Source organism: Mastigoproctus giganteus, chromosome 11 (assembly GCF_048544385.1).
Source record: "Mastigoproctus giganteus isolate SK-2022 chromosome 11, ASM4854438v1, whole genome shotgun sequence".
NCBI classification, from domain to species: Eukaryota; Metazoa; Arthropoda; class Arachnida; order Uropygi; family Thelyphonidae; genus Mastigoproctus; species Mastigoproctus giganteus.
The window spans coordinates 55,176,195-55,193,273 of NC_143585.1; the positions used below are offsets into that span (position 1 = coordinate 55,176,195).

General features: G+C 36.9%; 1 protein-coding gene across 1 annotated transcript in view; it reads right to left on the reverse strand.

Moving 5' to 3' along the window:
• Positions 1 to 7,717: 7,717 nt before the first annotated feature.
• MSBP (membrane steroid binding protein) overlaps positions 7,718 to 17,079 on the reverse strand; it is a 91,262-nt gene continuing 81,900 nt past the window's right edge. The window contains exon 3 of the mRNA XM_090385531.1: positions 7,718 to 8,757. Coding sequence (XP_090241657.1) covers positions 8,609 to 8,757 — 149 coding nt within the window. The 3' untranslated portion in view covers positions 7,718 to 8,608. The remainder of the gene's footprint in view (positions 8,758 to 17,079) is intronic.

The window sequence follows — 17,079 nt, forward strand, 5'->3', positions numbered from 1 at the left end:
AAGATTTCTCGTAATCTGCCTTCGCCTGCCTAACCTCCTTTGTGACCTGATTACAGACTAGCGTATATCTGCCATAGGCTTCTGAGTCACTTGATAATTTATATGCCATCCTATGGCATATAAATTATCCCATGTATTTTTCTTCTCTGTTACCAATCTCATTGGATCATTAGATAACCATTTAGGCCTAAACCTTGAACAATATTTCTCAATAGGTATGAAACGTTTAGTAGCATCGACGATTAATTCCTTGAATACTTCCCACTTAGAATTTACTGTTGGTAAGGTTGATCCCACTGTACAGAATTTAAAAATTGTCGGAGACCATTGTACTCACCTTTACAGAAGCAAAAACCCTTTACTTTACCCCTGATGGTAATTAAATCTTTAAGTAAATCCCACATCAGTACACTGTAATCCTTTATCTGCAAATTCTTAATACACGAATGATCGCTGCTGATAACCAGATCAAGAGTATTACTTTCTCTGGTTGCCTCTCGAACATGCTGCTGCAGAAAACAATCATCCAATAAATCCACAAAAGTCTGACTAGTGTGTGAGTTGGATGGGTTGAGCACACTGAATTCTGATGGGATCCTTCCACTTGTTCAGATGACGAACCTAAGGAGGCATAAATTCAAATTAAGAAAAGACAGATGTAGAATAGATGTGTGGAAATTTGCCTTTAGCCAGCGGGTGGTTAATTGCTGGAACAAACTTCCATCTGTCGTTGTGGAAGTTGATAGGTTGAATAAATTTAAGGAGGAACTGGACAGGCATTTGGAGGGAATGGTGTGATTTTTTTTGGCTGATGCTGCATAAGCTCATACACTTGCATCACATGCCACAGCTACTACTACTACTACCAACCCACAAGTTCCAGTCAATATCTTGGAAGTTAAAATTCCCCATTATGAGACATTCCGATTTACTAGCCCACTCTATTTCTCTGTACAATTTTTCATTGTACTCATTCGAGTCATTAGGCCTATAACACACTCCTACTCTTATTTTTGCTTTCGCAGTGCTTATGTCACACCAAACTGACTCAACAGTGCACTGTTCATCTATATCAACTGGATGCACTTCTTTTGATATTATGTTTTTCTTAATTAACAGCATAACACCTACTCCCTTTCTATCCTGTCTATCCTTTCTGTACACATTGTACTCCCCAAATTCCAGTTCAGCATTCCTTATATCTGTGTGACACCACGTTTCTGCTATCCCAACAATATCCGCCTTTGATGTCTTGACCAACACTTCAAATTCATCAAATTTATTTACTATACTTCTAGCATTGGTATACATGCAAGCATACATGCTCCTACTCCTATTTCAAGTTAACCTAACACATCCCATATACCCACCTATTTCAGGATGACTGCCATCCGTCCCATTGAAATAAAACCACAGAGAGCACTTTGGTCTCAACAGACTGTTAACACAATTTCTACATTCAGTGATGTTAATACTAGAAAGAAGGGATGGGAATTGGCTTAAAAGTTATGAATGACGTAACTATGGACAATCCTATTTGGGTTGTTGACAAACTAAATAAATATTTTTTTTATACTTCTACTTATGAATAGTATACTTCTACTATTCCCATTTTAAGAATGAGAATAATAGAAACGTAAGAGAAATTGATGAAGCTATAAGTAAAAATGGTACAGAACTGATTGATCCATTCAGTTATATTTAAAACACAGCAAACAAAATAATCAAACCTTATCCTATAATTATGAGAGTAACCATGGGTTTGGGGTGGTACCAACAGATTGGATGTATGCTAATTTCACTTATTTTCATAAAGGGATTTGTAATTATAAACCTTTAAGCTTGCCTTCTGTTCCAGAAAAGATAATAAAGCCAGTGACTAAAGAGGCATTACAGTATCTTGACAGGAATGGAATTATACATAAATCACAGGAAAGATTTCTTGTGTGTAGGGGGGGGCTGTCCTGTCTCATCAATCTGATTTGCTACTGGTAGTAGCTAAACAATGATTGCCTACTCGTGCTAAATGCTTATTTGGTTTTTAGGAGCATTAGCAACTCAGGCCATATGCTCCGTGCATATGCGGAAAGGTCATTCCCTGACCTTTCCGAATTTGGTGGCCATGGGCTCGAACCCCGGTCTAATCAAGAAGCATGTGCTACGCACTGCTGCTCCTGACCACAGAGGCACCGTGTGCTAAATGCAGTCACTTCTCTAGGGCCAAACTTAAAGATTCAGCTTAGCATAACAAAGTGTGGTGAATTGTCTTAAATTTGGCAGTAGACAAGTGACATTATTATTGGCAATACTATTATTGATATTACTAGATCATTATGTAGTAGTGGTAGGGGGTAGTAAAAGTAATACAGTAACAAAGGAACTGGATGAAAATTTTGACATTTTTAGATTTCGGCAATGCTTTTGGGCCCCTTAATGTTATTAAAATCAGTGAAGCCATATTAAGCTTATTGCCTAAGTTTGTAGATGATACAAAGGTTAGCAGTGGTTGAGAGAAATCAAAGCATACTATGGGAGTAAGACCTATAAAAATTAAGCACATGGGCTGAGAAGTGGCAATTGGAGTTTAATGCAAGGAACTGAATATGGTAGTATTCAGTACAGTAGTCACAAAATAACATATTAATTAGTTGTTGTTGGGTCGTATACTTAAGGTGGTGAACAAAAGACCTAGGGATAACTGTGTCCGACATGAAGCTCCACGTGAGCATTTCCAGCAGTGCAGACTGCTCGATTTCTGATAATATACAGGAATTTTGTCAGCAGAGACAAGGAAGTGACAATAATTAGGCCATCTTGAGTATTGTATACATGTCTGAGCACTTCATTCTAAGAAAGATGTGGATCTCTTTGGTACAGGTGCAGAAAAGTACAACCAATTAGCCAAGTGACAAAAGGGTACTCTTACCACAGAATCCTTCAATTCTGCAAATTGCAGTACTTGAAAACAGGACCTTGCATGGAAACCTAACTGAAGTGTTTTAAGGCTTACCCGAATGAGCCAAAACATTGACCACCTACCTAATATGATGTTCATCCTCCACGTGCAGCCAAAACAGCTCGTACCCGGGCAAGGCATGTACGCTCCAGGATTTTTAAATGTCACGTGGTATCAACATGTAACCAGTAAACCCTTTAACTCCTGTAAAGTCCATGGTTGAGACACCACAGATCAGAGTTGCTGTTCCAACACAAACCACAGCTACTCGATGGGATTGACGTCTGGGGTTTTTGGAGGGCAGGGCAATACCTGGAAGTATTCCTCATGTTCTGTAAACCAGTCTTGAACAATCTTTGCAGTGTGCATGGCACATTATCCTGCTGAAAGATGGCACCACCAGAGGGGAAGACCGTTGCCAAGAAAAGGTGTACCTGTTCAGCAATGATATTAGGTAGGTGGTAGATGTCAGAGTGCCTGGCACATGGATGACTGGACTAAAGGTATCCCAGCAAAACATTGCCCAAAGCTTGACACCGCCATCACTTCTTCCAGGTAAATGACACACATACCCAGCCATCCACATGGTGCAACAGGAAACGCGGTTCATTGGACCAACGACCACCTTCCAATCACTCGAGGTCCAATTTTGATGCTCGTGTGCCCATTATAGGCACTGTCGCCAGCGAACCATAGGCAGTGTGTGGCCTGTGGCTATGCAGCCCCATTTTTAGCAGGGTTCGATGTAGCGTGTTGACACATTACTCCTGTCAACAGCATTCCAATTACTGGCAAGTTGCGCTTCTTGTTGCTGTCTACCCTCCAGGAGAGCCTTTGTTCATCTTGAGCATTGATGAGCCGTGGTCGTCCAACAGTTGGGGTTTTCTCTCCTCGGACCACTTTCGGTAGGTACTAATCACGGCTGATCATGAGCATCCCACCAGCCGTGCTGGATATGCTCTGACCTAGCTGACTGGCCCTTACAATTTGGTCTTTGTCAAACTCACTTAAGTTCGCTGCCTTTCCCATCTGAAGAACAAGAGTAACACTGATTAATGGAGCTCAGTATCAGGTATTTTTTATACTGTGTCCTGACCTGTGCAAGTGCCGTAGTTCACTTGCAGTTGCATCGATCTGCATGACTCACTGGTCATGTTTTTGCTCATCGATGTATATATGAATTGCAAAAACTAAATGCTGTTATTCTTACCCTTTTTAGCAAACAAACAGAAGGGAATAAAAATTGAAAAAGGATGGCTGCAGGATAGATGTGGACAAATTTGCTTTTAACCAGAGGGTAAATGATTGTTGGAAGAAACTACTTTGTGGAAGTGGGTAATTTGAATAAATTTAAGAATTACACATATTAGAGGGGATGGACAGATGACTTTTTTTTTTTTTGGCTGATGCTAACATTGATTGCATAATTTCTACTGCAACTAATAATATAATGCAACTTGTCTAGTACCAGTATTATTAGTTCAGGGGTTCTCAAAAATATTGGTACAAACATTTAAGGGAGGTAGGTAACATCTAAAGGAATGTGAATTACATAGGAACCCATAACCAGAAACGTCACGGGAAAGTAGTAGCAGAGGCACAAGAAGCAGAAATGACACAAGACAGTAATTAGTGGCAAACATTTGACATAATATTAACAATGGAGTATGAGATGGATGCATTTCATGATGCTCGAAGGTTCCACCACGAAACGCAATGCACGCGTGACACCGACGTAGCAGACTGGCGTACAGAGTCGAACACACCTGGAGTTTCTTTGACAGTAGCAGCAGCGCAGACGAGTCTTGCCACGAGATCCATTTGTCTCCACAGGCGATTCATACACGATAGATTTGAGGCCCCCCACAGAAAGAAATCAAGGCTCGATAAATCAGGTGAGCATGGGGGCCAGGCAACAGGTCCACCACGGCCAATCCATCGACGCCCATAACGTCTGTTCAAATGGTCACAAACACACCTTCCATAATGGACAGGCGCCCCGTCATGCTGAAACCAAATGTTGCGTCTCACATTTGCTGGAACATCGTCAAGTAACCCTGGTAGAACTTGTTCAAGATCCGATATTTAGCGGAGTTCATGCGGGATGGTAACAGGTATGGGCTGACTAAGCAGTCACCAACCATACCTGCCCACACATTTATTGCGAAGCGATGTGCCGCATGGGGGCGCACACCGTGTGGGCCCTCTGCTAATCCATACACTAGGTGCATGTCTGCCAGCTCACAGTTCGTATATTGATGCATGCTCTTTGTGTGGCGACTACTGCTTGAATGAGTAAACCAGAAACTTTCTCTCTCCCGAACTGATGAACAGCACTGTGTACCGACTTATGGTGACATTTCTGGTTATGGGTTCCTATGCGATTCACATTCCTTTAGATGTTACCTACTTCCCCTAAACGTTTGTAGCAATATTTTTGAGACACCCTGTATATGTTATGTAGTAAAAAAAAAATTTTTTTTTTTGCTTCGTATCTGGGTGCTTAAGTGCTTTGTGTTTAGAAAGTACCAGGCCCTGCACTGAGGTTCTTTGTTCCACATAATCTCAGTTGGTTTTAAAGGCATTTTAATTTTCATAAAAAGAAGTAAAAATAAGGACTCTGTAAAACAGTTTTGTAAGCTGTTATTAACAGAGAATTTGAGGTTCTTATTACTTATATCTGAGAAACTGCTATACCATGTTTATGAGAAACAAGATTTAACTCCTTTTCCACTGACAGTAATTATGAACAAAATTCAAAAAGTATGGGATTGATTCAAGCTGTACCAGGGAAGACAAAGACATTTTTGGACTTTCTTTTTCACTATGGATTGTTCATCTGCCCCCAAAAGCTTTTTGTCAAATTGAAAGAAAATGGTTCTTTAAGTCAGGTAATTTTCCCTCCAAGTGAACTGAAAATCCCATGACACACACACATTCATCAACAAGCAGTTAATATTAAATGGAAATAAACACAGGTTACAAAAGAAAATAGTAAATTAGATGTTTTTTTTTAGTATCATAGAAGTGCTAAACATCACAGTGCACCCTGCACACTCTTGATGCAATACTTCATTGCTTTTCCATTAAGCATGCCTGGCATCATTATAAACAAAATTAAGATTTTCATTATATCACAGTTTTCCATCAATAGTTGCTTTTCTGCCCTATGGACAATATTAGCCATGATTTTTTTTTTTTATAGGCCATTGTTAACACTGATTTTTCTCTGAGGGGGGGGGGACTCTTCTGCAGACATCCATGTTATGCACTTCTTTTTGTGGTTCTCTCTCAGAAATCAGCTGATGAGTTATGTGGTTAACTGATTGCAACAGTTCATCTTTTTTGGAATTATTTTTCATTTATTAGATATTTGTCACCAACCACGATCATTTAGCACACAATTTTGACCACAATTCTGATTTATGTTTATCTTACCTCACTCCACCCCATTCTTATCTTTCTGAAACCCAGCAAATTCAGCTACTTCTTTAACATGTCCTTTAGACCTACCAAATGCTTTTACTCCTTTTTGCCACTCACATTTTCTGTGCCAATGTTCATAATGGAAAATCATTGTTTCTTCAGTATACCTGTAAATAAACATGCATAGGTGTGTTCAATCTGTTATATGCTCTAAATAAGTGTCTAATCAATTTTTGTGCAGTATCTGTACATTACTTTATATAATGACAACTAACCATCAGCCAATAAAATACACTGTTCAGCTAATAACCCTTGATTTACAGCAAAATCCCCAAGACAAGGATATATACCTTATAGTTTATTTTGTCCATCTGTTTATAAAATAAACTATGAATTAAGTAAATGTTTTACCTCTACATAGTAGTGTTTCATTCTCATTTGGTGTTTGTTTCTGAAGTGATTTTTACGACTGCACTGGCAACATCACATCTCATAAATATTCCAACTTTTACCTCATCTACAATACATCACCAACAGTTGAACTAAACAAATAAATTTGTGTAAAGATCTAAACCTCCCAATCTTCCAGGAATCCATCAGACAAACATGTCCCATGATCCTTCATTCCATAAAGCAGTTCTCTGGAGACCAATTATAATGGGTTGTGCAGCAGGCAAGCTGATGCTGTGCACTGCATGTTCTGATATCTAGTTTGTTTATTGCAGCTCTTCCATAAAATGTGATATTATGCAGCTTCTAAACATCAACTTACTAATATCAGTTCCTGGGGCTCTCTTAACATATTCAAAGAGGACTGATGGGATCTCTGTATCAATCCTTTGAGTGCTCTCCAGCTGTAGTAGTCCCATGGCATTTCAGTTTGGTGATTATGTCAGCCACTGTTGCAATTTTATTGCAATGCCACAAACAAATTGAATATTAATTATAGTATCCTACAATGGTTTCCTAATGGAAGCTGCTTCAATCCATCCATCCACCAAATTTCTGATATATAGATGGCAGACCTGGTTAATTTTTTCCAAATCCTAGGAATGTCCAAATATTTTTGGTAATACAGTGTATAGTACATATATTAATTTACAAAAGGACTTTGTGAGAGGTTGCAGTATTTCTAGTTCATTTTCATTTGGTGTACATTTCAAAAATAGATTAGACAAGCTTTTGCATCCAGTGGTATCATGCATTATAATTTATGTAACAGTTAAGACAATGCAAAAAATTGGGGAGGGGGAGAGAAAAACCAAATTTAATTTAACATTATGCCATGCTACAAGAATGCAAAGTGCAATTTTTATTAAAACTCAGTGAACTCAATCAGTATGGCTGGTAATATTTAATTATTGATTTCATATCAGTGATTTCAATTCATAGAACTCAAAAAATTATAATAATCATAAGACTAAGCATTTATAAAACCAACAATTTTGGCTTAAATGACTTTTGCTTTTTGCATGGCTTACTATCAAGTGATTTTTCAGTATAATTAAATGTGTAACTTTTGTGACCACCACCACTACCAAATAAAAAAACAAATTTTAAGATGAAAATCACAAGACTTTTTTTTCATATCTTAAGAATATCTGGTAGCATAATAATTTCCATCAATAAAATCTCCAAACAATCTTAACTGTATTAACAAATGGCAGTTTTTAACTGTTTCCACATGATTTATGAAAAAAAATTCATGAAAAATTGAACTAAGACACTATATTCTGCCTTATGAAGCTGATAACATTCAAATAGTAGCAGAATTAGTTTTCAACAAATATTTTCATTTGGGTGTAATAGCAAACTGAGTACCAGCTCTTTAAACAAACAAAAAAAAAAAAAAAAAAAAGCATACAATGGGCACAAAAATTTGATGGCTCAAAAGAACCATACCATACAATACAGACTGAAATAATTACAACTCATCTCTGTATTAAAGATACAAAAGAATATTCAATTACAGCAGAACAGCCATAAAAGTAAAGACAAATTTCAGACAAATGTCATTTTACAAATAATTATTTTCTGAAAAAGTACTGTATCATTACATAAAAACATAAAAGTGGTCAAGTTTTAATCATACTGGATCAAAATTAAACCATTAAGCAAATGTATATCTGCTTAACTTTGTAAACCTGAATTACTCTTTTTTTTTTTTTTTTTTCATTTTTAAATGTAACAAAAATGTTGGCAAGCATTACACATGAAGAATAAAATTCAGTCATCTTTCTTTTTCTCTCCACTTTTGTCTAATTCTTTTTCACCTGTTTCTTTTTGACTCTGGTCTTGACTTGGCTCTTCGTCATCTGAGTAATCAGTTGGTTCCTCTCCTGGTTTTAGCAGGCGACCAACATAATGATATTTTTCTGAAACAAAGTAAAATATTCAAAATACTGTTCTAATTTTTTTGTGAACAATAAATGGAATTTACATAACTGTGTCATTAAATAATTCAGTCCCATTAAAAATATAACAAAAATTCTAATGAAGTCTGTCAGAGATACATAAAGTAATCCTCCAATCTGTGTCTATACATTTATACTAAATTTCTATTATACAGCAACTACTATTTAATGCTTTTATTTAATAAACTGCCAATGACTATAAGAAATGCTACTGGATTCTCACCGTCTAATATTTCTGCCAGATTTATTATTACATAAAACTGCTAGAAATATTAGAAACTTTATTATTACAGTTCTATTAACAGCTAACAATGCTTGGTGAACTGAAAACATGAAAAACAGATTAACCTAATATCTGTAAAAATTTCACCAACGTGAACTTCAGAATTCCTCAAGCATTGATATTCATTTCATTATTCATTAATATCTATTTTAAATCCACAACATTAATTATTTTTAATTGGAGAAGTTAAGCTGTAAAGAAGCTATACTTGTCACAGGTGCATTACAGTTCAGTTTGTTTACAAAGTGTGCCACAGACCCTCTCCTACGTTGATTTTCCATTCAGCTTTAGTTTTGGCTTCTTTTGTTATAGGAGTTCATTGTTATGTCAAATGGTTTTTACATAATTTTAATTTTTTTAACTTCTGTTACTAATTTTATTATTAATACTACAAACTACACAAAGGATACAGACAGTGGCACTTTCATACTGGACAAATATGTGGAAACAGACTAACAAAGAACATAAGTATGTTAATTGATATATCCTTTATATTAGCATTAGTTGTGCATATGATGCAAGAAAGCAAGATTATACAGCATCAGCCAAAAAAATAAAAACACAACCCCCCCCTTCCCATCTGGTAACTCCAAACATTTGTCTAGTTCAGACTTAAATTTATTTAAGCTATCAACTTCCACAACAACATATGGAAGTCTGTTCCAGCAATCAACTACCCGTTGGCTAAAGGCAAACTTCTGCACATCTATTCTATAACTGTCTTTCCTTGATTTGAATCTATGCGCCCTCATCTTCTTAGTCTGAGCAAATAGAAGTATCCTGTCAGCATTGAGCCTGCTCAAACAATTCAAGGCCTTATACACCTCAATCAGATCACCTCGCAGGTGCCTAGGTCTCCAGATGCTGCAACTTGCAAAACTTAAGTCTTTTTTCATAAGCACACCTCTTTGTTCCTCTCACCAATCTTGTTGCCCTCCTCTGTACTCACTCAAACAACTATATACCGTTTCTAAAATGAGGCCTCCAGATCTGTATACAGTACTCAAGGTGTGGCCTGTCCATTGCCTTATAAAAAGGGATAATTACTTCCTTCTCTGCTAGCAAAATTGCTATATATCATTGACAAAACTCCATGACCTGTTCTGGCAGACCATCTGTACTGATCAGCAAAATTCATATTTGGCTTCACAATTACCCACAGGTCTTTTTCACTTTCCACTTCCCTGAGTGTAGTACCACTAAGTTGGTACGTTTCTCTTTGGTTATTGCTACCCCTATGCAGTACTTTGCATTTGTCAATGTTAAACTCCAGTTGCCACTTCTCAGCCCATCTGCCTAACTTTTCTAGATCTGGTTGCGGTAGCATACTATCTTTAGTGTCATTAACAACTCTGTAAACCTTTTTATCATCTGCAAACTTGAACATTAAGCCTGATATACCTTCATCGATATGTACACAAAACAACAATGGGATCAGCACCAAACCATGGGGGACTCCGCTAATAACATTAGTCCACTTAGAGCAGTGTCCATTTATTACCACTCTCTGCCATCTCCCACTCAACCATCCCTTTATCCATTGCAGTAACTTGCCCTTAATGCCATACCTCTCCAATTTGTACAGCAGTCTTCCATGTACAACAGTATCAAAAGAACTTGAACAATTTCTCCTCCACTTTTCTCTCAGTTATCACAAAGTCACTTAGCTCCCTGTTAGAGTTTGATAAACTTCTGGCATTCCCTTCCTTCAATAACTCCTCAAGTGTGAATGTAGATGCAAAATACTCATTCAGTTTATCAGCTTGAGCAGGATCATCAATAGTTGAACCATCAGATTGGTCTATGTTAAGTGGACCAATCTGATTCATCCCCTTCCTTCTAGAATTTACATAAGTAAAGAACTCTTTGCTGTAAAATATAGATTATATCAGAAAGAAATCAAAATTACTACTAACAAATCACAGATAGCAATTGGCATCTTTTCACAGAAAAGATAACTTTTTTTTTTTTTTTTTTTTTTTTTTTTTTTTATGTAAACCCCAAACACGAGAGGTATTAGAACCTATAGTACTTAGTACCGTGCTTGGGTTGGAGGTTGAGAAGACGAAAGAAGATATTTGTTGACATTGGACTTGAACATCTGTAGACTGTAATTTTCAGGAAATATATACGAAGGAAAGTTGTTCCAGAAAACAGCAGTTGAATAAATAAATGAGGAAGATGAAAAGTTGGTTCTGTGAGTTTGAAGTTGGACAGTAAATGGATGTTGGCTGGTGGCGGACTGTTTTGAAAGAGAGAGTGGGAATTATAGAAGCCAATTCAGAAGAACAGTACCCATGGAACTGTTCCATGGTAGAAGAGGCATGCAACAGAAACAGCACGTCTATGAGACAGCGAGTGGAGAGAGACTGTTAGAGATGAGTCATTAATTAACCTAACTGCCCTCTTCTGAAGGGAATCAAGAAGCCTGAGAGAGGTGTTGCTTAATGTGCTGTGTTTTTGAGAAAGGAGGCAGGTGCCCCCCGAAAGCTACAATTGCACAGTTTTAATGCTTTTAAGTATTTACATTTTATTGTATTTTAACTTTTTACTTTTATTTTCTTTTAATGTATAGTAAGTCAGTCATTGTAAATAGATTTTATAATATCCATTATTTTTGTAAATATTAAACTATGTTAATTTAAACGGTTGGTGTATTAATTTAACATTGTGAACCTTAGAGAGGTTTTGGGGGTACCACCACACATGTGGGAACAATATTCCATGATAGGGCTGATTTGCGATTTGTAGAGTGAGCACCTGTTTGGAAGAAAAGTAACACCAAGAGCGAAAGATAAAACCAAGTTTTTTAGATGCAGAGGAAGCAATATTTATAATGTGCTTGTGCCAAGAGAGGTTAGATGTCAGGGTAATCACCAAAAGAGATATATCTACTTGCGAAAAAATCGGAGTGTGAGTTTGAGAACGAGAATAGCTTGTGCGGATGTAGCTTTTTGCCGCTCCTGGAACAGAGAAGTTTTTTCTGATTTATTTTCTGTTTCATTAGCTTAAATTGGCATATTAACTTATTTTCTAGAGTAGCTTTATATTCCTATTTACGATACTTAGTTTAAAGTAACTTAGATAGAGATTTTGTAGGTATCACTTAGTATCGGTAAGGGTATCAAATCCACGTGTTTACCGTTCGTAAATTGCCGCCATTGTTACGCGATACAAAATATCTCGAACTAGATAGCATAAGCTTAATATAGTATAGTACATAATATTGTCAATTAATCTGTAAAATCTAATAATCTTGTTGAACTTCATTGTCAATTAAATTGTACTTTTAACTATACATATAACGACTTAGGTTACATAACAAATAATTAGTAAAAATAAATAATTAATACTTAACTTGATATGGAAGTTATATAAAGGGATTTCGTAGATAACACTCGATACTGAAACATAAATACAGTCAGTCCTCGTATAGCACAATAATTGTGTTCCTAGAAATCCTAGAAACCCTCGTGCAATGCAAAATCATGCAATATAAACAACAGGCCTTATGGGAAAAATAGGGTTAGGTGCCGACCACCTAACCTTGAACACACATTGGTAACCAAAACATTACCAAACATAATAAATAATCGTAATAAAATACTTACGTATTTTATAACGATTAAAATACGTAATAAAAAAAAATATTATACTTTTTTATAATATTTTTTATTATTATTATATTATATTTTATTATAATATAATAAATAATACGTATTTTTTACGAATAAAATACTTATGTATTTTATTACGACTATTACGTAATAATGTTGCTAATGCTTTTGCTTCTATCATAAGAAAACTTGTTTTTTGTTTGAATTTCTATCCAAACAGATGACAGCCGTTCCAACTCTTCCAATTCTTTGTGTCTTAATTTAATGGATTTTAATTACACTTTGAGTTGTTCCTGCTATGAAAGTTGTTTTTATTTTCTCTGCATTCTTTGTAATTCTCGGGGTTGCCTCTTTTAGGTCTGTAGCACGTGCAATATCACATGGTCTTTCATTTCGCTCAAAGTGTTTCACAATTTCATATTTTTTCTCTATCGACAGAGGCAGATTGGCCATAAGCCTTACCGGGGAAACCCCGGTGGGCCGATGTGATTTTGGCCATAAACCATAGTATGAGGCTACTATAATTTCCCGGGTAAGAATTTTTGACCCAGTACGCCTCTGTTTATCGATATTGCTTTTCTTTTTCTCTCTGAATCTGCAGTGTCTTCACCAGGATGCTTCCTTTTCACACCTTTTAAGTATTTTACTCATTTTTAGGGAATAAAGCAAAATTAGAAGATGAGAAGGCACGCTTGATATACATAAACAAAGCTGCACGTGTGTAGTAACTGAATAAACAACACCATAAAGACAGAGATACACTATTAACACCTCACATTTTACTAAAGCACATTTCTAGGGGTTACTACCATAAAACAATAAAAACAATTTCCAGCTGCATTTCTGCTAGTGGAATCTGTTATAAATTGGTAGTAAACTCGATCTAATTGCATTTGCGATTATACCGATAGCTGGAATTGCGTTGCTTTTTACGTTATTATGGTGAAATGTGTTTCCCCTTCACTGATATAAAACACAAATTCATTTTCAGAATCTTCTCTTCATTCCTATCGTGTTGCGTTCGGTTGGGGTGATTCTGCGTTCGACTGCCTTTTCTTGTAAACACAAAGGCGAATCGTGCATAAGTGAATTCGGTTCGTGTTATATAAGATATCGTTTCCCTATTTATAAATCGTGTATGATTGAATTCGTGTAGTGTAAACACGTGTTATACGAGGACTGACTGTATAGCGTTATAACTGTGTTGGGATACAAGTTTAGGGTTTTAATTTTGTACTGAAATTGAAATTTTATTGAAATTAAATCGAAATCATGACTCTATAATCTTTGAGATGTGAAGAGCAACTGCTTTTGTTTCAAACTTTTCCATTGAATTTGTCCACAAGTCGGTAATATAAGCCAGAATATCACCAGTGGATCAACACTGACAGAATCCATACTGGCAATCGTTGATCAGACGGGAGGTTTCTAGATAGTTTAAGAGTTGGCAGTTAATTGATTTCTCCATTACTTTAGAAAGAGTAGAAGTAATTGCAATGGGGCGATAATTCGATGGGAGGGATTTGTCACCCTTTTTAGGAACTGGCTGGATATGAGCAAATTTCCAAGCAGAAGCAAAAACACATTTAAAATAAGTAAGTGAAAAAAGGTGGCAAAGAACAGGAGTAAGTTCAGGAGCACAGGTTTTGAGAACAAGTGGAGAAATACCATCGGGACCTGGAGCTTTCTTAGCATCGAGATTCGTCAAAATCCTTCTGACATCCTTTTGACGGAAGACCACAGAAGGCATTGAATGGAGTGTGTTGGGAATGGTGGGAGGACTATTGTCAAACTATATTAGTTTGATAATTCATGGTGTATTCAATAGTAAAAAAAGTGGGGGGGGGGGGGCACATGCTTTGCGATATTTTTTTTTCTAATGAAGTAATGAAATTTTGGATATGGCGCACACATGGTAAGAATATACCGAGATCCTTGACATAATGTCCCCCTTACACACTACTCAGACTTCCTCAAGTCACTATCTGGCAGAGTAGAGGTAGCAAGATTATACACTAGCTAATCCATAAGCCTGCTAGAGAGCTACCAATAGGTTCGGTCCAGTGTACTAACTAGCAGCCGGCTTGTGAACACCGTTTTAGAGCTGTATCATTGAAATGTACGGAAGTTTGGATCTCGCGAAGAAGTCCATCATAACCTCAAAAGACAGTCATACTGCATGATGGAAGAGATGGGGAAAGGTTGACCGGAACTTAGCTCTGCAGACTAAACATGGGTTCCAACACTTCAAGCCTCCAATAAGCAAAGTGGTGGTATTGCACCAGTTGATGAGAGTCATCTCCCACCTAGTATTTCCTAGTAACACAGCGGGGCAGCATTCCTCCATGTGGTGTGGGCACCATACCTCGACCCCTGCTTACGTTGGTTCACACCTGGGTGGTCACCCACAGTGTGCTTGCGCATGGGGGTTTATACCCAGGATTACTAACAGTCCCACCATCATGAAGGTGAAAGCAGAGGATTTGGCTGTCACAGACCGACCGGACTTCGCCAAAAATTGAGTCCATTTGACTTGAATGTCACCCGAATAACAGTTCCAACAGGAGTTTTGGATTACCCTCCCAGGTAGCAAGTACAGCTTCTCTGGCATATCTGAGAAAATGTCTGCAACAACCGCAAGGACCCAATCTGCTCAACTATTCCGGATCCTTTGGCAATAGTGTACTATCTTTACAGTCATTAATAACTGTGCCAACCTTCGTATCGTCTGCAAACTTCGACATTAACCTCATATACCTTCATCAATATCGTTGATAAATACTGAAAACAACAATGGGTTCAACACCAAACCCTGGGGACTCCACTAATAACATTAGTCCATGAAGAGCAGTGTCCATTGATAACCACTCTGTTTTCTCCCACTCAACCATCCTTTTATCCATTGTAGCAACTTGCCCTTAATGCCATGCTGCTCCAATTTGTACAGCAGTTTTCCATGTGTAACAGTATCAAAATCTTTCCTAAAATCCAAGAACAGGAAATCCCCGACTTATGTAATACTCGACAATACGCAAGTTTTTGCCAGCCAATGCAAACTGAAAAAAAAAAAAAAAAAAAAAAAATATGGAAACATATTTTGCATCAGTAGTGATAAATAGAGGTATTGTGAAAATATCGTAATGTGAACTCAATAACATATTGGGTTTTTTTTTTTTTGTAATTTGTTCCAAGTCCTTGGAAGTTAAAATTTTTACTATATAACTAAGTCATATTTATAATGGAAACTGCACAACACTTTCATATGTTCCCATTATAAGAATCAATTTTGAACGCCTTTGTGATATTTTTCTAAAGCCCATTTCTGGAGGTCCTGACCAAAAAACAATAAAAAAATTTTGCACATTCCGGTTTATTGGGCTTTTCTGTTAGCGCAATCTGTTATAAACGGATAGTAAACTGAATCTGACTGCATTTGCGATAATCCCGATAATTGGAATTCTGTGAGTTTTTACGTTATGGTATTATGGTGAAAACAAATAATTTTCTTCGATCTTCTCTTCATTGAAGGGAAAGGGCCCAACAGCAAGTGCTGGCAGTGCTAGGAAACAAAACAAAATTGATTTAGAAATGAAGATGAAAATGATTAAGAAGTATGAAGCAGGACAAAGTTTGTCATCTATCGCAAGGGAATTAGGTCTCGCTGCTTCAACAGTGAATACTATTTTAAAGGACAGTGCACGTATAAAAGAACATGTCAAAGGATCAACGCACTTAAGATCAACAGTGATCACAAAACAGCATTCAGGTGCTATATCAAAGATGGAAAAGCTATTAATAATATGGATAGAAAATCAGATTCAGAAGCAAGTGCCTCTGAGTCCAATGGCCATTCAAGCAAAAGCAAGAAGTATTTACGAAGATATTACGGTAAGTATGGCAAACCAAGCCAAGTTCGTGGCAAGCAATGGGTGGTTTAATAGGTTCAAGCATCATGCTGGTTTCCACGTTAAAATATGTGGTGAGGTCACAAGTGCTGATTCTGCAGCTGCAGAGAAATTTTTTGACGTGTTGGAAAAAATTATTGATGAAGCAATGCAGCAAATTTTTAACGTTTTCGAAACTGCTCTGTAGTGGAAAAAAAATGCCAGATCGAACACACATTGCCAAAGAGGAAAAGATAATGCCAGGATTCAAGGATTCAAAAGATAAGGCCACACTCTTGCTTGGGGCTAATGCAGTGGAAGATTACAGATTAAAACTACTGGTTGTGTACCATTCTAGAAATCCTTGTGCATTTATGGGCATCAATAAAGCCCTGCCTGTGCATTTTTCATCGAACCAGAGAGCATGAACAACAATAATCTCTCTTGGAGGATTGGTTTAAATGCTGCTTCATTCCAGAGGTTGAAAAATATTGTAAAG